The 22,216-nt window shown below is 38.7% G+C and overlaps 1 protein-coding gene across 1 annotated transcript in view; it reads right to left on the bottom strand.

Moving 5' to 3' along the window:
* ITGA4 (integrin subunit alpha 4) overlaps window positions 1-21,950 on the bottom strand; it is a 33,980-nt gene extending 12,030 nt beyond the window's left edge. Inside the window, exons 1-16 of the mRNA XM_021531305.3 lie at window positions 21,740-21,950; window positions 21,531-21,652; window positions 15,606-15,712; window positions 15,386-15,515; window positions 14,041-14,108; window positions 13,260-13,389; window positions 9,864-9,949; window positions 9,481-9,540; window positions 9,250-9,387; window positions 8,509-8,620; window positions 6,802-6,896; window positions 6,401-6,491; window positions 5,071-5,116; window positions 4,552-4,706; window positions 3,034-3,188; window positions 1,083-1,232 (exon numbers count right to left, since the gene is read on the bottom strand). Of these exons, the coding sequence (XP_021386980.3) occupies window positions 1,083-1,232; window positions 3,034-3,188; window positions 4,552-4,706; window positions 5,071-5,116; window positions 6,401-6,491; window positions 6,802-6,896; window positions 8,509-8,620; window positions 9,250-9,387; window positions 9,481-9,540; window positions 9,864-9,949; window positions 13,260-13,389; window positions 14,041-14,108; window positions 15,386-15,515; window positions 15,606-15,712; window positions 21,531-21,652; window positions 21,740-21,924 (1,830 nt within the window). The 5' untranslated portion in view covers window positions 21,925-21,950. The remainder of the gene's footprint in view (window positions 1-1,082; window positions 1,233-3,033; window positions 3,189-4,551; window positions 4,707-5,070; window positions 5,117-6,400; window positions 6,492-6,801; window positions 6,897-8,508; window positions 8,621-9,249; window positions 9,388-9,480; window positions 9,541-9,863; window positions 9,950-13,259; window positions 13,390-14,040; window positions 14,109-15,385; window positions 15,516-15,605; window positions 15,713-21,530; window positions 21,653-21,739) is intronic.
* Window positions 21,951-22,216: the final 266 nt, after the last annotated feature.

Raw genomic sequence — 22,216 nt, 5'->3', positions numbered from 1 at the left:
CACATTAATTTTTGCAAGAGTTTAATTACACAGCCCTTACTTATCCTACTGTTAGAAAGGTTTGATGAGAGCAGAGACACCATGATTTGCAGGTGTCTGAGCCTTGGTTATCAGTAAGTTACAGGGCACATTTATGTCACTGTATTCAACATCACCCTCTTTCTTTCTTTCTCTAGAACTCTGAGGTTTCTGAAACAAAATTTGGAATGAAAATGAGAAATCAAAGCATGCCATTTAAAATAAGCTTTTACATATCTCAGGAGTTCTGATGGCCAACTGTACCTCAGCTACACAAACCAGAGAAAGTTGAGTTGGAAGGGACCCATCAGGATCACTGAGTCCAGCTCCTGGCCCTGCACAGGACATCCCCAAGAGTCACAGCCTGTGCCTGAGATCATTGTCCAAATACTTCTGGAACTCAGGCTTGGTGCTCTGACCACTTTTTTGGGAAGCTTATCATTGTGAAAAGTTAAAAATTCAGCACATTCTGACTTTCACTCAAGTCAAAGTCTCTTAATAAGTTCAGATTTTTTTGGAAGAAAGGTAAATTTCATAGTTACTAAAGGATAAAGAATATACTCTTTCTTTCCCCTCACAGACTGTATTTGGAAACCTGCAGTACCTTTACAGAACTAATATTTCAACAATATTAACACTTCAAGATTAGTACCATCATGATTTTATGTATTTAACACAGAAATAATTTTAAAGTACAATTTTATATTGGAAAGTGACTCATGTATTTTCATAGTGTAGTTGAATGGATATTTCAAAGAGTGAATTTCATATATGGGTTCTAAGATATATAGTACTATTTATGCTGGCAAGTTCTCTGCACATACCTTTTTAATTTTTATATCATAATACAGATTGTATACAAGTTCTGTATAAAAAAATTTAGCAAAAAATCAGGCTTTTTTTAGCATTATGGTTTATTAATTCATATCAAGACACAATCCCTAGGTGTAGGTCTGGAAAATGCATTCTTTCACAAGCTGTGACTCAGTGAAGCTTTTTATCTGGAGATTAAAACATGAATATTTACTCACTGCATTGGGAAAAAAGAGAACTGACACACTAACCTTGCTTTTTATAACATCTTTTTCTTTCCTGCGTTGAAGAACAGGCTGAAGAGGTGGAAATTCTTGAACATTTCTTTTCTGTAGGATATGATGCCCCAGCTGATAACTCGCTTCAACATGGACAGGAGTCAAGATATCCCTTACATCTTTCTATGAAAATTGGAAACCTAATGAGTTAATCATATAAGACAAAACATGTATGCTTATGTTTTAACGTTACAAGGTTGCCCAGAACTCACTAAAACAGTAAACTCACTAAAACTTAATGTAAACTAATTCCAGACATCTTTGTTGCTAAAGGAGGCAATCAGAAATGCATAAAGGCATAACAGATGCTCAATGACAGCACCAGCCATTTCAGAATGGATGATTCTTCCATGAGGAGAAATCTCACTGAATAGTGAGCTTACTTCTGTCAATAAACCTGCCTCACACACCTACGAAAGGCTGCACTGCCCAAGTAGGAAAATAGACAACGTTGGCTAAAATGAAGAAAGTTAACCAGTGGAATGAGGCCAGACAAACCCAATGGGTATTTACATATGAAATCAAAAGGAGTTCTCCCACAGTACAACTAAATCAAGTAGTGACTGCATTTTAGTTTTCTGTCCCTTTGTTTCCCATTCTGCATTAAAAAGATTGAACTACTCAATAAATGACTATTTTGTACATGAAGCCTTGCCTGTGTAGGAATGTTCAGATCATAGCCCAAACTACCTTCTTGTGAAAACTAAACAGCTTGAAGCATCAACAGGAACAAACCTGATTAAATTACTCCCTAAGTGTAGGGGGTAGACTGACACTGATTGTCCTTCCACATGGCCACTATTTTAATTCTTATCTGCAAGCTTGTGTTGGCCAAATCACATATTATCTAATTTGTAATAATTTTCCACAAGGTCTTCTCTGCATCTGCTTTATATTACTTCCATTATACTAATTAGCTATTAATTAGCCTTTACTCAAAATACATAAAATTTATATTGTCTCTTGCAAGGACTGTACTTGACAGACATTCACACTTACTTAACTTCAGGAACTTCATACAAGTACAAAAACCTCAGTGGGTGGAAGGAGATGCTTATAACACTATTAATTAAGAATTGAAAAGAAAATTGAATTCTGTGGAGGAAAAAAAAAAACCCTAACGATGGATTATAGGAAGTGATGAGGCAAATCAATTCCTTCCTCCTACACAAATATCTGCTAATGCTGGTACAGCAATCTGTACAAGGTCAGCTGTCAATCACATCTCCCTTAGTTTACAAAATTATTAGAAAGTAAGTGGCAATTTGCCATTGCTCCTGCAAGCAACATTCACTTAGGTGCATCTATCAGTTGAGATGCATCTGGGAAATTTTCCAGTAGGTAACATAAGCTTTCCTTTCAGCCCTGAAGCTTTTATGATGAAGAACTGGCTTCTAATCATGTCACAAACAAAAAGCAAGGGAAACCAAGGAAGAAGAAAAATACTTTGAAGAATATTTCCCTGCAGGATTTTTTTGTAGCTGTAGAAAATAAAATTTATTTTCCAGCCTTTGTGCAAGATCAACTGCACAGTCACCTTGATGGATGTTTATTTCAAAAGGTCACAGAATTGCTACCTTGAGGATTTCAAAGAAAACACTAGGCAAACTAGTCCATTATTTTATTGACCTTATTGCCCCTTACATCTAAATATTATCTCTCTTCCCTCCTAGATAAGCTCTAACAGGAGAGAAGTCTATTTTTTGTGAGTTTAATAAAATGTGGTTCCTTTGTGTCCACTGATTTTTATTGTTTGTTGTGGTTTAGGACTTTCCAGTTTTTCCAAAATGTTTGTTTTGGAGGACAAGCTTCTAAAATTATGTGATGCAATTTTAAACAGAATAGGTTCTTTTGTAGCAGTCTGCTTTTCAAAGGAGAACAAATGATTTACAAAACAATACATACTGAAAACTAACTACATTACCCTCATAAATGCTGAATGATCTTTGCAGGCAGTAATGTTGCTGTAAATCTTTACTTTTCCTGAGATTGTATCATATGTTCCATTGGAGGAAAAATAAAATCTTGCTTGTGTATCCTCTTTTCTGTTCACATCAACACTCAGATTATAAAGCAGCACTACAAAATAAAACCCAGGGAAAATAAAGGTTATAAAATATTTAAGTGTTGCAATCTTAATGAATTTATGGTAGAAATTACCATTTCTGAGTCACTTCCATAAGTATATTCTGCAACATCCATTTTAAAATGCTCTGCTTAAAAACTCTGACATAAATCCATACTAAGAAAAACTTCCAGTACCCTGAAAATTGATTGCTTCATGGCTGTTCCCTGATACATGCATTTATATCAGGAATAGTTTATCAGGTTGTATTTATATTTTCTACCAAAAATCCGTTTATACAAAACCCACTTCAGTTAGAGGGCTGACAGTAACTTACAACAAACACTTAAGTCAATTAACACTGACAAATATTGTTTAACTTCACAGTTTTTTCTATGTAAGTAAGCATGAATTGCTATGATAACAAATTGTGAGCAAGTTTCAGAGCATAACAGATCTATTATTTCTAAAATTTTGCCAAGGGTTAGTTTATCTGCAATTTCTACTAGTACTTTTTTTAAATTAAGAAGTCTTATGTACAAATCCAGCAAGGGTGACCCAGTCTGATTGCTCAACTTTCAAAATGAATATGAGTTTCAAAAGATCTGATAAAGATCAAAAGACATACAACTTCACAGTTCATCACTGCATGTGTTCTCTGTAACACACTCCCAAAGGTTATTGTCTGTTCTCACACTGAAGAGTTGAGCAATTTGATTTTATATACCATGTACTTGCAGGGCTGTTTATAGTTTACAAATAGCACATGACAAATAGGCTAAAAGCACTCAGGCAATACAGTCAAATTTAGACAATAAGTGATATTAAATTAATTCACCATGAATAGATAGATACCACTTCTAGCAATACCAGTTTTTTGCCAAAAGCAAAATATGCATTATATAAAATACAGTACAAGATTTATTTTTCAGTAATTTTGGTGGGACTCCCTCTCTTTCACAAAATGCCCCACAATGGTAAGAGCAGCTGCTTGAGCTAGTTTGTGAAGGAATGTTTTTTCTCTATTGCTAAGTGGAAGGCAGCATCCTCCAGCAGTCCCATCTGGTTTGGTCCATGCCTGAGAAGATTGCTGTTAGAGGACATCTAAGGACATCTAAATATCACCCTTTTAATGCTTCTGTCTCTCCAAGTAACTCCAGGAGTTCTAGCAGGGATGTGCTGTTATTCCAAATTGAACAGAAGTGTAATGGCTTGATGTTAGAGGGTAATAATGATATAAAAAAGGTATCCATGTTTGCAGCTTTTCATTTTATACTGAAGTCAGATTAATGGTATATTAAATACCAGAAGCATTATTCTGTAAGTAGGTGCATTTGAAATGAATACGTATAGTGGATTATTTTTCCAGTAGCTTACCAATATAACCAGGTACCTCTCGTCCCCTATAGGTAAAGCATAACTTCAAATTCATACAGGTGGCAGGCTGCTCATTTTCCATGCAGTCCAAATTAGTTCGATTTATTGAATTAGAATGTTTTAAAGAAGCTTCAACAATTATCACTGGTTTTGTTCTAAGAATAGAAAAGAGTAACACAAATAATGTTCAGATAAAGCTTACAGAATCTGCAAAAACTAACCATCCCTGACAATCTATTTTTATATTTTAGAATTATAATTTTAAAGTTATCTGCATTTTTCAGATAGTTTCAAATAGTTGTACGCACATACTTTTTTACATCAAAAAGTTACAAAACTATATTTTCGTTTTTTCAACATGTTTACTTAAATGTTTAATTTGTAGAGCCTTCTAGATTGAAGTTGAAGATATCAAGAATATAATGAGGTTAAATTAAACTGCTGAGACTTAATAAATTCCACTAAAAAATAGAGTTAAATTGTATAGTCTTCAGAAGTACTGAAACATGGCAATCTTACCTCAGCACCACAGCAGAATCAGAGAAAAATGCACCAACTGCTACATCTGCACAAAAAGAATGTATCAATAAGCAAAATTTGTCAACAGGAATTACTTCCTAGGTACAAGCATTTTATAGCATATTCACCTTCTGGTGACTATTAAGACACCATTTGTCTTTTATTTAATAGAAGGGATATATGAGGATTCAAAGATAGTTCCTCAAACACTTGTGCACTGTCCATAAATGCTGCATGCTAATTTGCTGGACTTCCAGATATTGGTAATGTGATGATTTGATTTCTATTCCATATTTAAGTGGTTGATACTGAAGGACAACTCAGCTAAGTAGGAGATATTTGCCTTTTTCTTCATCCAGATATTCAACATTGCTATACATGCACATACATACTAGTTTTTATATAGATAACTGATTTGCTTATGTCTATTATATGTATGAAATTATACATAGAGAGAGAGAAGTATTTCTTTTATTCCAAACAAACTGAAACCTATTCATGCAAGAAGGGAATACAGACAATAGATATACCTCTCCAATGAGGCAGCAAAAGTGAATTGTCAGATGAGGATGTGACTGCCAGATTAGTAACCAACAGCTGACCTGTGAGCAGACTACTTGCAACCTGCCTTTTAGGCCAGCATTACAAATTAACTTGGATAGCATTTCTGTGGGCAGAGCCAGAACACACAACATGGCAACTTTGTGCTTTTACATCCTCAAGAGCAGGACAGACATACTTGACCTAAGACTTATCTGGAAAATGTCAAAATGTTTGGATGGTATGTATAAAGCAATTACTATATTCTTGGCACCAAGTTAGCACTGCTTTGTCATGGCCACAAGAATTCCACAATGGTCTTAGCTCAAAGCCATGAGCCCTAAGTGAGGTTAAAGTATTGTTCAATCAGATTGAGAGTCAAGGAGCCCATGACTCGTGTCAAAATGCAGACTCTGGGAAGGCCAGCAATATATTTAGGTTAGCATACTAGCCTGGACAACAAACATGCTTCCAGTGCCCAAAGCAGCTCATTGTGACATTTGTAGATGAGACATCTGCTTTAAAGATATAAATCACATTTCTCTTCCCCTTGTGCACTATGATCTCACTATTACATTGTTCTCAGTCCTTAAATAATAGTTAGATGACCGTGAAAACTGACTGCCTGGCCTCAGTGTTACCTCTTCTTTTTTATTCCCAAAATACGAGATGTGACATGTCATCTCAGTAACAGATTCTGCTTCTGTTAAAAGTATCAAGCAACACAGTAGGGTTGTTCCCTATGAATTTTTGTTCTTTTAAAAATTAAAAATAAACAAAGTTAATTTACCTTGATAGCCATTGTCATCTACATCAATGCCACTTGATATGGATTGTCCAAACATGCTTAAAGAATTACTGACTTCTTGTCCTTGTATTCTCTGAGGAGAAAAATGTAAAAGAGAAAATTATTCTTGCAAAGCTCATCTCCGAGTTACAATTTCCATTGAAAAATGCTAGCAGAACAATCATGCTGCTGAACTAAAATCCCATAAACCATTTTAAAGCTCCCAAAACAATTTTTTTCCCTCTTATAGGTTATATTATGACTGGAAATCACAGACCACATAAAAATTTTCTGAAGTCTTTTCATGTAATTCAGATGGTCAGACCGTTAAATAAAGGGAAAACCCTCTCAGATTTAAACTTGAGGTTTTTCTGGATTGGATATTTTGCATTGAAAAAACATACCTGTGAAAATGATGGTGTTATTCCATCTTTCCTGCCATTGTATATATAAATAGCCCCTTTTTGATCTTCTTCTTGTGGAGCCCCAATTGCCACATCTGTGGAAAAACAATTTGGCCATGATCATTGACTAGGAAATATGACCACTGAACAGTTGAAGAAATGCAAATCTTGGCGCTTGCAATGCCAGACCAGATTTACTTGCCTGAATTCAAAGGCAATGTTGAACACAGATATAAAGCAAACAGAAACAGTACAGACCAGCTCAGTGATTCTACCTTAATTACTGTGTGAAAAGCAACAATCAAATATTGCCATTTTGATAAAGACAAAGTTTATTTCTAGCAATGCTAATTTCAACTCTTAAGAGGTTAAAAGGTTATCATGAAAGAAGGCAAAATTGTCTTTAAAAAATGAGGAAAAAACAAGCCTTGTATTTCTCAAACAGTGATGATTTTCCTGCTCTTTCCACATGGATTAAGTCACTGAAACACAAGTACTCTTGTTACAGTGCCCAAAATGAACCATTTATTTTTCTGTGAAATGTCCATAACAGTTAATAATATGCTTGGAAAGGCATTTAACAAGGAAATGAAAGTAGCTGGTTGGTACAAAGGGATATGTTTCATGTCTAGATGACCTAATCCCAGAGGGGTGTGGCAACTCATAACAAACTGAATTAATGTACCTACTCACCAGTGCACCCTCAACAGCCCTTACAAAAAACTCCCATGGTTCAAATAGCCAGAGGTTGTTAACCAAACAGTGAAGGGAGGGATGGGGAGATTATTTACACCATCTTGAAAGTCCCTATTAATAACTGGGAACTTCCATTTACAAATAAGCAAAAACTGAATTATCTGCAAATCAGAAATACTTTATGCTGCACTGAACCAAAATCACAAGAAACACAAAGCCTTTGACTGTTTGGTTTTACAGAGCAATTCTCTGATTGAATTCACGTTGACTGAATCCATATTGTGGTGACTAAGCCACAATAAAGCTCATCTCTCTACCAGTGAGATGAAATGGGGCAGTCAAGTTGTGCCTGTTAAAATTACACACACATTCTTGAGGTCAGATTCTACACCAACACACACACCATTATCTTTACAGGGCTGATACTGATGGTCTACATCATTGAAGAAGTTGGCTCTGCTCTGTTTTTTAATTAATACAGAAAATGCTTTGTATTACCCAATTTCTCTTTATATTTTGCTTCCAGCCTTTTTCTTACATTTTTTCCTATTGCCACCCTCCATATTACATCCACTTTTTATTTCAACATTACCACAGCAGTCTCTCAACATGAAGATTGTTTTCAAAATCCCCATGTATTTAGTATTTACTAGTGACAAAGAAGCAAATTTTGACTCAATTTTTTTATGATTGTTACATAATTGTCAAATTGTTCCCCAACCTTCATCTTAGATATTTAACACAGGATTAATGATTCCATTTGAGGTCCAGCACCAAAAGTTACAGATTATACTATCACTATGTTCATGCTCTTCATTAGACAGAAGCTAGTCCCTTGGTGTTAAATGGCAATAACTGTCAATGACTGTGAAGCAGCTGTATTTCAAGTCAGAGAAGAAAAGTCAAGTCCAAAACCAAAAGATTTCTCAGACTTCCATAATCATTCTGTTTGTCATGACATTCCACTGATCAGAGAGAATTAAACCCAACAGGTTTTCTTTGTATTCTTACCTTCAAAGCCATCATTATCTATGTCTCCTAGATTGGCTATGGACTCTCCAAACCTTGCTGCATATGAGTCACTCCCGCTGAGCTCTATGTTCAGCTCTACCATCTTTGCTTCCTGAAGGAAAACAGTCAATGGCACATTAATGGAATACTACTCAAAATGTTCAAAGTGCCTTAGATACCAATATATAACCCTACCAAACTCCTTGTAGAAGCAGGTATTTAGTGTAAGAATAGTAAAGTGATGACACTTTCACTTCTGAACCTTAGAAAGAATAAAAAGAAGCCTATTCTAATGCATGATCTGCCCAGTCATGTCGTTTGCAAAACTGAGGAGTACCAGTCTCTTTCCTAACTGGTACCAGTAACTGCATGCAAATTTTTCATTCCTTGTTTGCTTCTGAAGGGTTTGGTAAGTTGCTCTTCAGATGGCAGTTCAATAGGAAGCAGGAGTGGAGAAGAGTTTGGAAAGTGGCTGCAGTGGCAAGCTGTCACCACCTACAGCTCCTCGGAGAGGAACCCTGTCTCTCTGCAGTTCCAACCCTGGTGGGAGTAACTGTGCTACAGCCAACACTGCAGCCTTTGGGGGTGTGCTGTGCACTCCTGCTGGGGCAGTCATCACAGCTCTACTGCTGCTTTTTCCATATCTGGAAATATGGGGTAAGAAGAGAGGAAAACTATTCCTCCTAGCCCATTAAACCAGAACGGCTGTGTTACCGTGTGTTTTTAAGAGAAAATACTTACAGAACCTGAATTAATATAGACATAAACTCTTCCCTCTTCTCTGATGGTACTTTGCATTGGAGCACCAACTAGTAAGTCCGAGAAGCCATCTGAATTCAGGTCCACAGCACAAACTGCAGCTCCAAAGTAAGAACCAAGCTGTGTGCAGACAAGAAATCATCATTATTTTTGAAGTTTGATGAAGAAGCGCTAGGAGTTATAAGGTGCAGAAAAGTAATATGATAGATTTACCTTTTTACCTCTTAGTTCAAATAGAATATTTAGTTGCTCCCCATTGCTAAAAATATATGCCTAAAAGGAAAATACAAATGGAATTCAGCAAACTGTAATCTGAAACACTTCCCAGTGCTTTCTCTACAGCATGTGCTAAAGAATCAGCAAAACAACGCACAACATCACAAAGTACAGCTATCTCCTGCACCTACCTGCATCTTCCTTGGACATCATACCTCACATCAATGTTATCCCGAGTGCCTACCCTAATTCCTTATTCAGCTTTTCCCCCCCGAGAAGTCATATCTGATACTTGTCTTTAATATATTAATCTAAATTGGAAGATCATGTGTTTTTGTGAGGTTATAGTCTTTAAGCCAATATTATAGACAATTCCTTACTTTACCAGTCTGCTCCTGCTGGGGAGCCCCTCCAATTACTTCTGTACTGGATGGTGATAGAAAATGTCCAGCTCCAACAGAATATCCTGCAAATCAGAAACGCACTACTCAATACTGGAAATGCTATGTAACAAAGAAAGAATGGGAGCACACCTTATAAAAACAGTCAACACCATAAATTATCATGAGTCTGACATTCAGACCTCATGCAAGTTAGCAGTGAAAACAATAGAAACTTACTCCAGACAGTAAGTTCCATCAAGCAGGAAAAAGTGTCAGAAACACTCATTTCTTCTCAAGAACTCAATTATATGCCATATTTCAAAAGACAAAATAAATTGCAAACACCTTCCATTAATGCATATTCTGCAATTGTTCAGTAAGTCCCTACTATTAATACAAATGAAAATTATCCAAGTGCTGGAATGTGGAAATAATTGATTCAACTGTTACTCTTTGACTATTATAACTGGATTAAAGAAAAATTAAATGTAGTGCTACTTCTATGTGCACATACACACGCAGAGCACCATGGACACACACATGAAAATGTCGGGAACAAATTGCAAAGCCTCATTATGCAATAAGAAAACATTACATCAGCTTTTGTAAATAAATCTACATCACAAAGCATTTCTGTACGTGGAGAGAGATCACAAACAGGACCACATTTTGGTGCAGACATCCAGACACAGAACTGCAAAACAAAGGCTAGCACCTTAACTTGTAGCTACACAAGTCATCCTTACTCTTTCCAGAATACATTACAGCTCAGTTGAAACAGGGAAGACAGAGAACTTATTCCATTACTCTTGCATTTGCTGAATGACTGCCGATGTTCACAGCACACAGAGAAAAAAGAAAAATCATCTTGGACAGATGAGAACAAACTTTGAATCTTTCATCTGTGAAGGTAACTGCCTAGAATTCAAGTTCTCACTAAGTCACCTTTTTCTTTTCATATTTCAAGCTAAAAGAGATAACAGAGTAATTTATCATTTGAAGGTCAACACCTAGTTTTTATTTACTCAACAAAAAATTAAGGATGCACCTCAATTTACCTCCTCTGACACTTACTTTCTAGTTATTTTTTTTTACTAAAGTAAAAACACTGCTAATTCTTAAGGACTTCTAAAAAAAGTCAAGCATACACAAAAATTACAGTAATCACATAAAAACCTCATTTTTCTCTAATGGTATTAAAATATTTGGCAGGGGAAGGGGAAATCACAAAACTGACACTTTGAATTTAAAGGCATAGAGAAATGAAATTTTATTTCCAACTTCATTGTTTTCTCCTTTTTATCATCACTACAGTTTTTCAGTTTTCTGAAATGTTACTTGCCCTTCTCAGATTTCTAAAAGAAACTGTCTTCTACTTTATGATTTGTTTAAGGCAGTTAAAGTGACTACGGTTACTTTTTCATCAGGGCCAGCTGATTTGAAAGACTGAATAACTTTTAAAATTCCTTTTATAGAAGCCAGCTACTACTCTCCAAGAGACTCTGAAGTAGTCAAGAAAATATTACCTACTATTATGTATTACAAAGATCCAATTTCTTTCTTTCTTTCAGTTGTCTGGTATATGAACACCTTTGTTTCTTCCAACTTATGGAAAATGCTACAATACTACTGCACTTCCTATAGTCTCTAGTTTCTTCATTATTATTCTTTAACAGTTTAATGAAAGACATAAATAAAGATACCAATGTCTTGCTCCCTACCAGTGCAAGAGCAGAGTAAGTAGATAGTAGAGGAACAGAGTAAGTATTCACATGCTTGAATTACACTCTGGTCACAATACACTTCCACCACTTGGTAGGGATAATTTTATTCATTACTTAAGGGAGCAACAAGCTCAGATGTCTCAAAAAAATAATTTGGTAGTAGAATTAACAAGGAACAGATTTTTGTCTTCAATAATTACAAAGATGGGACAGATGCTGAGGGAGGGAAGGAAGATACCTTTAAATCCGTTCAACCATACTATGGGGTTTCAACCACATTATGAGGGAAAGGAGCAGAGGTTAAAGTAGCATGAAATTGCAAAATTCCTGGTTTATCACAGCTGCTACTGTAAAGACATACAGATGAGTTAATGGTGCCCTTCTTCACTTTCCTGTAGAAGGGCAAGTTCAGAAGACACATGGCTCTGCTGAGCCAACATGCACCAGATCACTAGAGTGAAACAAACTCCAGCTGATTTCAGGTTCTGGATGGTTTTTATCCATTTGCCTGGACCTGATTTCTGGCTGTCAATAATTTGACTCATTTATTACAGAAATTCTCATTCTTATACTCGTAGAATCAGAAATCTGGAATTAACTTTTTTTGTCTAGACAGGTACAGTATTTTTTTCTGCTGATTACTATAGGAAAGCTAGAGCTTTGCTTTCTTTGAAGCTCTTATTTTGTCCTGTGAAAGGTTAGAAGTTCTACTGGCTGACCCTAGGGATCTGGGTGTCTGATCCCCTTTTACCAGACAGTCTCTCTTCTGCTTGTCTTTCCCACAGAGTCGCTGTGGCCTTTGCAGAACTGAATTCTGAAGTTTTAGTTCACTGTGTTTCACAATAGCTATTTCATAATGTGACAGCTTCCTATTGTCAGAGGAGTGGAATCAGAAACAGGAAATGTTTATCCACGTGAACCGGAGCTTTGAAAGGGAAAATGCCAAAACCAATGGTCACAAGCAAAAATATTCTTGCTTAGGAGTCCAGGAAGGACAGATGAGCTGTTCTCAGTGTAGTGAGAACATTGAAGTTGCTGTTGTTTTTTTAGCATAAACCTTTCCAAACTGTAGCACTAAATTCAGCTAGTTACTTGGCTATGGGTACATGAGTAGAACTTCACGGCTTTGGTTACAGACATGATGTTTGCCTTCTCAGTCAGATACCCAGACTAAGATATGTTTGGAATAAAGAAGAAAAAAGATAACCATCGGAGGAAAGTTTGTTTCTAAAGGTCATAGCATACGTCCCCTTATTGACAATACAATTAAGAATTGCTTGCTTGCAGCTTTCATGTAAAAATCTTTTTATATTCCTGTTATATGTGAAACCACTGTCCTTCCATGAAAAAAGAAATTCTTGGCAGCATTTCAAACTTGACTGAAATGAAAACCATTACTAATCAGAAGGATCCATACCCTTCTAAATCAAGAAATGGTTAAAAGTCAGTGGTGAGATGATAAGAATAGAAATTCACTGTTCGAGAAGTTTCCTCATAAAAAGAACAGAGGGGAAGCCTTATCACTATATAATATTTAACAAAATCAGAACACATCTTTAGAACTGTTGCTTCTGAGGTTAATAGTGAAAACAATGAAAAACACTGTGCACTCCCCCCAAGACCAGCTATTTAGCTTATATTTTAGTAAAGTGTTAAATGTTTTAAATACCTAGATAACTGCCATATTTCACTTCGTTTTTTGAATCTGTGTAATAGTGGATTGTATTTGCAGTTGTATTGTATACAAAAACAGAACCAGTCCAATAGAATGATCCAGGGGCTCCCATTACAATTAAATCCTAAAAGAAAGTAAAAAAACACAGCCATGTTATTCACATTGAAATATTCACGAAAATAAGCAAAGTAAGTAAAATGGTCTTTAGATCTCCTGTGAATTCTATGAAATGCTACTGGAAATGCATCTGGCTCAGCACTGGGGTTTAATACTAAATGACAGAAAATATTCTCCAGACTTCATAAAAATACCATTATTAAAAGCTTTAAACTGTCACAAAAAACTACAGCAGGAATCAAGATATTCTCTTCTCAAAAGAGTTTTTTGGAAATTACAATTTAAGGGTGGAATGGAGATTAAATAATATAGAATATTACTCTGTAAAGCAAGACGGTAAGCAATATAAATGTTACATCAAATAGATTGAAGAGAATAATAAAATTTCACCCTCTGCTACAGCCATGGCCTTTTTCCAGATGAAAAATAAATTTGGATTTAGTAAGGTGTAAAAGTATTCTTGGGAATAAAAATTAAAGTCTTACTTGGGAATTATCATGCAAGTCCTAGCAAGATTCAATTAAAAATAAATTAAAGAGTTATTTTTCCCACCTACAATAAAATACAGCATTGATGTTTGCATTTGCATATCCACTTTTAGATATTATACATAAAAGTAAGTATATAAACAGAGACACTTGGTATTTTTAATACACACCTTAATGTAAAAACTAGACATTCCAGCTTGGCATGACCCATGGCTTTCTCCAAACTTTCGTGCATGATCTGGGAATGGGCAATAAATATTAAAAAGAATGAGAAGCACATAGTTCCAGCATTTTGTCACCAGGCTTTCAACAGAAGCTGAGACAACTTAGGAAAAAAAACAAAACAGCACATCCCCCAGAAAGTTGGTTTTCAGTTCTGTAAGAAAACTAAAAACACTGGTTTCCACTATGTAGTCTTTAGGTGCAATACAGTGTTGTAACAAACTCAAAACACTATGTATCACTTGATCACGCCTGCCTTTGAAATATTCTGACTTTAAAAGCTATACTTTCAAAATGGTTCTACAAACAAAACAGCCAAATAGCTTGAACACCACATGTGGATACTCTTCCACTCCATCCTTTGGGCATACTCTGACAGGCTTATGTATCTTGACTGAACTTGCCCTGTGCTCCACTGGTGCCATGAAGGGTTTGTGTTGTGGCAGTCTTAGATATACTGCTTTCATCCTAGCAATCCAACACAGTCCCAGCTGTGTTTTCCTGCAATTCTTTGCTGACTGCCTGCCATCAGGGTTCCCTTCATTCCATACATAGATTTGTACACTTAAAGTCTCCAAAGATAAAAAACATGATTTCACCACCCCTTGTAACAGTCTCCAAAGCCAGTAGTGGGACATTTGATAGCATTATTCTGTCTGCCCAGAAAGATAAGATTGTCAGCTGATCCTTGCATTGGCAAGGCACAGGGACATGAGATCATTTTCCTGGGTGGGTGGTAGATAAGAATGGGAAAGCATGAATGGAATAATTTGATAGATTCAAGTCTTGACTCTTACTGTGCTCCTTAAGTTCTCTGAGGAAGAACCCCTGAAGGTCTCATGCTACAGCAGCAGCCTTGGCAGAAGGCAAGGACAAGGCCATGCACTGTCAACCTTTGTATCAAAGGCTAAGGAGCAGATGGCAACAATCACTTGCAGGTATTTCTGCTGCTCTGCTGTGAGACTCTCTAGAGCAATGACAAGAATAAAGGAAGGAAAGATGTCCTCTACTGGCCTGGTTTTGAGGAGCACATATCCTTCAGCAATGCAGTTAGGGAAAAAACTACTCTGATGCCCTGTTACAATTATATTTCTTGCCTTTTGAAAGCAGGTTTTCTTTGAAGTGATAAACATCTTTGCATCACAAACTGGGCTCATATCATCAGCACTCACCCTCCAAACCTTTGGCTGCAGAACACCTACTCAGAACACATCACAAGCTTTTCATAAACTCTGCACCATTCAATTGTGTAGCTCACCCTTCCCTACAAAAGGACTCAAGCCTTTTGCTTACCTATATAGCATGGGCATATTCTTCTGCTCAGCTCAGTTCGAAAATCAGGAGGGATGGCAAAACAAATACCATGTGGCAGTTTGTGCTCATTTTTGACGTAAAACACATTTTTCCATCTATGTCCACAAGCCTGTGGATATAAAACAAACACAGCATTTGACACGGAAGTCTAAGAAAGCTGGCTGCAGTCTGACACACAGGCCCAGTGGTTAATACATACAATGATAGATCCGCCCTCCTTTGGTTGCCTCGATAAGCTGACACCCAGCCACTGATTATCCCGCTCCTCCAAACACGTCTTCCCACAGCGCTCGCCACTGGGATGGCCTAGGAGACAAAGACCAGTGCTCTGAACAGAGGGACAAGGTGAAGAACATCATGGTGGGTAAGAGGAGCACCCAAGAACTCTGCGGGGACAATTCAGCAATTTGGGTGTGGTGGATCTGACCTCTGTCTCACACAGGTCATGTAGGCTTTTTTACTTTCTTCTTGTGCAAAGAAGATTGTGGGTAGCTAAAGGGAATATACCGGTTCTGAACACGACAGGCCAGCAGTGAGGATGGACTTCTCCATCATTACTCAGATAGGAAGTGACATTATACTTAATTCTGGGGAAGGGCTGTCCCTGTAAGTGCTCTTCAGCCTAAATGTAAGAAACACAACTAATACCTGTGAGTGCCACCAAAAGTCTAGCCCAAAGTAAACATCTCTCCAACTATGTGTCTATTGGTAGCAGACCTTAAAACAATCTCTACTGCAAATAGCAATCAAATGAATGTTGTGTAACTGCCACCACTACTGGAGATGGCAGATCATTACCTATGCGTGTCCTGCATGCTTCTTTCATTGTTGCAATTATTCACTAACAGATCTTAGTGGTAGTTCTTAATAGAGTTTTTTCTTAAAACCTTGAGAAAACACACTGAAATGTCTTCTAACTGTCCCACAGCCCAAAAGGCTACAGTATTGCCAAGATAGAAAACATTTTCTTTCTTCTGGAAAGTAGTAGAGATCCCCACAGTAAGGAGAAGCTACACATTTATTCTAAGTTATATAAAGGAAGTTTTTAATTTTTAAGATGTTTGTATGAATAAGCATTAATCAAATTGCTGAATCACTATTTTCTATGCATCAGCATGATAGTTTATGAAAAAAACTTCTTATAAAATAAGGAAACACACTAGGTCATTTGAACAAACTCTTTTGCATAATTTTAAAAACTTTCTCAGATTGAATACAGCTACAGGTGAGCACAAAATGTTTGAGGTTTAAGGGTTAGTTTAGTTACCCAGAAGAGGATGACAGTACAAACTAATGCTGATGGGGTATTTTTTGCATGGAAAAAAGCCCCATAAATCACACCCCACACCTTCTCACCCCTCGCCCCACCAAAAAGCCTGCAAAAATTAACCCACCAAACAAAACACCTGTGCTGAGAGCAGAACTGGCATTTATTACTGTCCAGTGCATTAGAGAGTTTAAATGAATACATAGATTATCCTATCAGCCAATATAAGAGAAGTGAACGTCCGTGTACTGAATATATACTGCTTTTCAGAAACAAGTGTGGAATTTAGTTTCAGAACTGAATTTTTGAGTAATGTAATGGAAAACTTCTCACTTCCTAAGGGAGACATTTCCATGGTTTACATGAATTATAGAGCATATTAATCTGATTGAAATCTCCCCAGAAAAGAAAACTCCAATTCACTCCAATAAGTAAGAATTAGTCCTCCTTTAAATTGCACAAGGCACTTCTGGTAAATCCCTTCTAGCAATGCATTCCATCCTCTTCTAACAATGACTTACCTGGGACTTGCTTGTATGTGGATTTGCAGGAAATGGAAGAAGTAGAGAAGACCAGGGCAAAAAATTTAGACCCCAAGAGACTGAGAGTTTTTATCAGTAAATCAAATAAAACCAGACAATGATGATGTGAGAGATGAGTAAGTTCAGCCTGTCTCAGTGTTTCCTTCCTGTGCCTCTTTCAGAGGTTTGTAACAAGAAAAAGCACCACCATTCCTCAACACTCATTGGACTGCATTCCCCTTTTCCTTTGCTCCAGTATATATTGATTCAGGATTATTCTGGCCCTCTGCTGACATGCTGCCTTATGTTTCCTCTCTTTTTCTGACTGGCAAGTATTCAACCACCTTGAAAGTACACACTTTTGTGGGAGAGAGAAGCAAGAACTTGACATCCAGACACACTGATGAGTCCCTGATCAGGGTATGACATTATAAAAGCTTTATCAAATGAGAAAATGCAGTATTATACACAAGCAACAGAGCAGCACTGCATAAGCTCAAGAGGACACGGCAGCTTGGTTGCCTCAGGGAAAAGGAGCACGTGCTTATCACAAAGTCACTGAGAAATAAGTAATTGCCCATGCCTGTGTACATTACACAGCTGGAAGATACACTTCTGCTATAATCCCCTCTGAACAGATCCACAGAAACAATGCAACCACAGAAAATATAGTCATAACTTATAAAGCCACTTCTGGGTTTGGCCTCAAGGATCACAATACAGATGTTTGAAATGTCATCTGAGAAACCAGTTGTATATAACTTGCTCCAGTGTTTTCCATGCCCAACAGCCTCTCATCACCCATTTTATCCTCCCATAACTCCTCTGGTCCTATTGCTAACTGATGAAAATGATGAAGTCTGCTGCAAAGGCAATAAGCTTTCTGACATCTCCTGCTCCTAGGTGTCAGGGCCTCAAAGTCTATTTTTACTCACCCAGGAAGTATTTTCTGTTTTCACAGACATGAAAATGACTTCAAATATCAGACATATTTCAAATGACTTCAACCTCAAACATTTTAAATGATACCTGTTTCCATCCTTGTGTAACAGACCTAGGTCCAGAAGATCCCATGTTCCTTGGAATAAATAGTATGGCTATTTGAAAGAGGTCACTTGCAATGTATGAGCAGTGCAAGCAACATTAAAAAGCCACACTACCAAAACTCAAAGTTACTGAAATCAAAGTTGAACAGACACAGCTCTGTCTTTGGGGAAAACCATTAACTGTTCACTTTTCCATTGTAACGATTCAGCTGGGGGAGCTAGAGGGCAATTTGTTCACAGGTTAATTGTAGCAGAGACTTAAAGGAAGGGAGCAAGACTGAAACAGCAGGCAGTTTTCTGGCCTTATGTAAAACAGTACACACGGAATTTACTGCATTCATTTGTGACTAAAACTAATATTTTCTTTAGACTGGATGGCAAATTGCACAAATTATTTCCTATATACTTTAACCAGTCAATCACCGTTTCAAATCAGACAGCAGTGCTATTGAAGAATTTCTGTAACATTTTATATGTCCAAAATTCAATAGGTCAAAACATAAGGAACTTTGTGTAAATTCCTCTGCATTAATCTGTGAGTACCCCTAACTGATGCGAGCAAGGATTTGACACTCAAGACGAGAAGATGGACACTTAGTGCTTCGACCTGAAGCACTGTATTTTGTACTTGTGCCTGAAGTTTGATTACAAGCCTCTGCATCTAACATAAGCCATTATTTAAAAATACTCCAAATACAAATTAATCTGCAGTCTAGAACACTTGACATCTTAAACAGAAGTACTAGTACTCAAAAAGAGACTGAAAAGTCTTCTGTTCATCTATCAGAGAGAGATTTAAAAGTGCCAATGAGGGGCTAGGAAAACAGAGACTTGCTAGCATATCTCATTACTTTTTTCAGCTCTTAAACCAGCCCAGGGCCTGCAACATCTTGAAGAACAATAACATTCTTTAAAGTATGTCTGGATGAGTTATCCCAGATGCTGTGATGATTGCAGCATAAGACTGCTCCCAGCAGCTCTTTTACTACTGAAGAAGCAGATAGGAACTTGTGACACATAAAAAGACAACAGCAGTTTTGTGTGATCAGAGGCTTCCTAATTGTTCATGAATCCTTCATTAATTAGTTATGCCAGTTTCAAGGCTACTTTAGCGAAAAGGAGCGACAAAGTATTTTAACATATTTGTATCTCTAAGTAATTCACACCCATTTATTACAGTGCCCCCACATTTGGAAAGCCACATCTATTGCCTGTTATCACCTATACTTTTTCATGACTTATAATTAGAAAGTTACCACCTCAAAGATGTTTTTACCAGAACAAAATGCGAGTTCAACTATTTAAGAGCAAGATAGCAACACTTATTTCTCATTGTGCCTGTTCAGCAGTGCAATATATTGCCACACATTTTTCTAAGGAAATTCCCTATTCTATGAGATCAGAACCCAAACTCGAATGAGTTAGATGAGAGTTAATCAAGTTCAGCTTTGTAATTCCAAGTTCCCCTGCATATTTCTCTGACCTCAGATACTATACCACTTCATTCACATCCCATGGACTACAGCTGCCTTTGGCTTCTTCATTGACCTCAATGACCTGTTTTACAATACAGCACTTCTTTTCAGCTTCTATTTAACTTCAGAAATACTACAGGCAAACCTTAGTGATGCAAAGATGTCATCTAGCAGTAATGGAAACCTAGTTTGCAAAAATATCATGTGGTATCACTGTTGTTTTAAAAAGTATGTTGTGCAACCTGCAGCCTTTAATTCTGGGAATAGAGGCCATGTTAAGCTAAGCCTTTGGAACCACATAAACTTTTTCATATACCTGTTGCCTCCTTTCAATTGGAACCCCTTACACTATTGAAGAAAATCCCATCATATTATTTCTTTAGAGATTTTGTTTCTCCATTGGCTAAATGAGCAAACTGAGAGCCACTGCAGATGTTTGTAGGTTTCAAAGAACCTGAAACTTTCAACCCTTCTTTTATTTCCCCCACACAGTAAAGGACTATTTTTATTGACTTTTAGCATATGTTACTTCACCATTTTAGTTGACCTCTTAGACTTTTTGCAAGCCTCCTCATAATAAACAGGCAGTCAGAAAAAAAAAATCTCTTTGTTATGTTTAACTTTTAAACAGCTATAGTACCGGAATGAAATTAATCAACAAAACTCCGAAAAACTACTTGGCCTGGTATAAATTTAATTTCCATTCTTTCTAGCAACAACTGCTTGTCTATTTCTTATAGGACTACATAAAAAACACCACTGAAGTACCCTAGGTTTTGTAGACCAGTTACAAAATGAAACTCTTATATTGATTTGTAGCCAAAAAAAAAAAAAAAAAAAAAAGGCTAGAACCTGTCAGTTCTAAGTATTATGCACAGACATGTAGAAAAATAATTGGTTTAGTATTTTTTTGGTTACAGAATGCTGAGCTCCACCCTGACAGCCACCAGTTCATGGTGTGCTACTGCTTTCAAATATTTTGATAGCCTTTTTCCCGCGCTGCTTCTTACTGGGCGATGTGCTCATAACGGATGGGATACTCTTGGTCGGAGGGTGACAGAGTACAAGGGGAGGAGGATTCTCTCATAGCACACAAATAGCGTGAACAGCACTGTATGCAAGTGGGACAGGAAGAGAAACCAAAGTAATTCACACGTGTTCATGGCAACCCAGTGCAAAGCCTTCCCCTTTTTAACAAGTATCAAACGCTTGAAAGTTGAGTAAGTGCAGCCAGTTACATCTCCTAAGTATAGAGACTGTGGAGATAGAGAGAAGTGAAGTTAAATGAATAACTGTTCAGCTGAAACTCCAATAAATCTGCAAGCAGGGAGAACCTATCAGCAAGACAACTGTGGTTCAGTTACTTCAGGGTGACTTCTACAAAGAGAATGCTTTGCAGGAGAAAACAGGATTTAGGCACATACTTCCACCCTCCCATCCCTGCGCTTATTACAATCACCCGCTGCCCTGAAAGCTACACCAGCTCTTCTCCGCAGAGCAGGCTTAGACCGAAACTCTCACGGGGCTTTTGACTCGGAGGCTGAAAGGTGCGAAACGGCTGCAGGAACGGTATCTGTCACACCTAACTTCTCCAAATTAAGTTTTGGTGCCTGTTATCTCTCTTGATGCCGCCGCTGCAGTCCTTGGGCGATAGCGCTGATCTGGCCCTTGGGCGAGAAGCAGAGCGCTCCGCAGTTTAAGCCGGAAGGGCCCAGCACGCCCCGCACGGCAGCGGAGCGGAGCCGCGGTGCGCGCACGGCGGAGGGCACGGACCGTCCGGCCCCGGCCGCCGCCCACGTCCCGCCGCCGACTCACCCAGCTGGAGCTGCTCGCACCCTCCGCTGGAGTTCCCCCCGATCCGGCACCGGAATACGTCCCCGGGGCTGAGCACCGACTCGTTGGCGGGCCAGCTGGCCCGGGGCGCGCCCGCCACCAGCCTGCGGGGCAGAGACGGCAGCGTGAGGAGCCGTGGCCAGGACCAGGCGCGACGGGCCCCCGCGGGGGCGGCCGGGCCGGGGACTCACCATCGCTCCTCGCCGTGGCGGTGCAGGAGAACAGAGTACCCGAAGAAGGTCCCGTTGCTCCCGCGGAAGAGCAGCGCGTGCTGCGTGTCCAGGTTGTAGGGCCGCGCCGTCGGCAGGCACTGCCACAGCAGGAGCAGCGGGGCGGCCCAGCCCGCGGCGCCCCGCGCCCTCCCGCAGCTCCGCATGGCTCCGCCGGCCGGCAGCGCTCCGACGCCGGCTTCCCCCCTCTCCGCTCGGCGAGAGGGCAGCGCCGCGCCCCGCCCCGCCCTGCCCCGCCCTGGGGCGCCCTCCCCGCAGCGCGGGCTGGGGGTGTCCCCGCGGACGGGGCAGTCGCACGGCCCCGCCGCCGCCTCCTCCCGCGCGGTCGCAGCCCCTCTCCCTGCCCAGGCGGCGGGGGCCGGGTTTCTCTCCGCCTCGTCCGCGCCCACGGGGACGCTGCGGAAGGGACACGGCCCCCGCGTCCCCGGGCACTGCCCC

The sequence above is a fragment of the Lonchura striata genome, chromosome 7 (assembly GCF_050655825.1).
Source record: "Lonchura striata isolate lonStrDom1 chromosome 7, ASM5065582v1, whole genome shotgun sequence".
In the NCBI taxonomy this organism is placed as follows: domain Eukaryota; kingdom Metazoa; phylum Chordata; class Aves; order Passeriformes; family Estrildidae; genus Lonchura; species Lonchura striata.
Note: the sequence above shows the minus strand (reverse complement) of the source record. Positions and strands in the feature narration are given on the sequence as shown.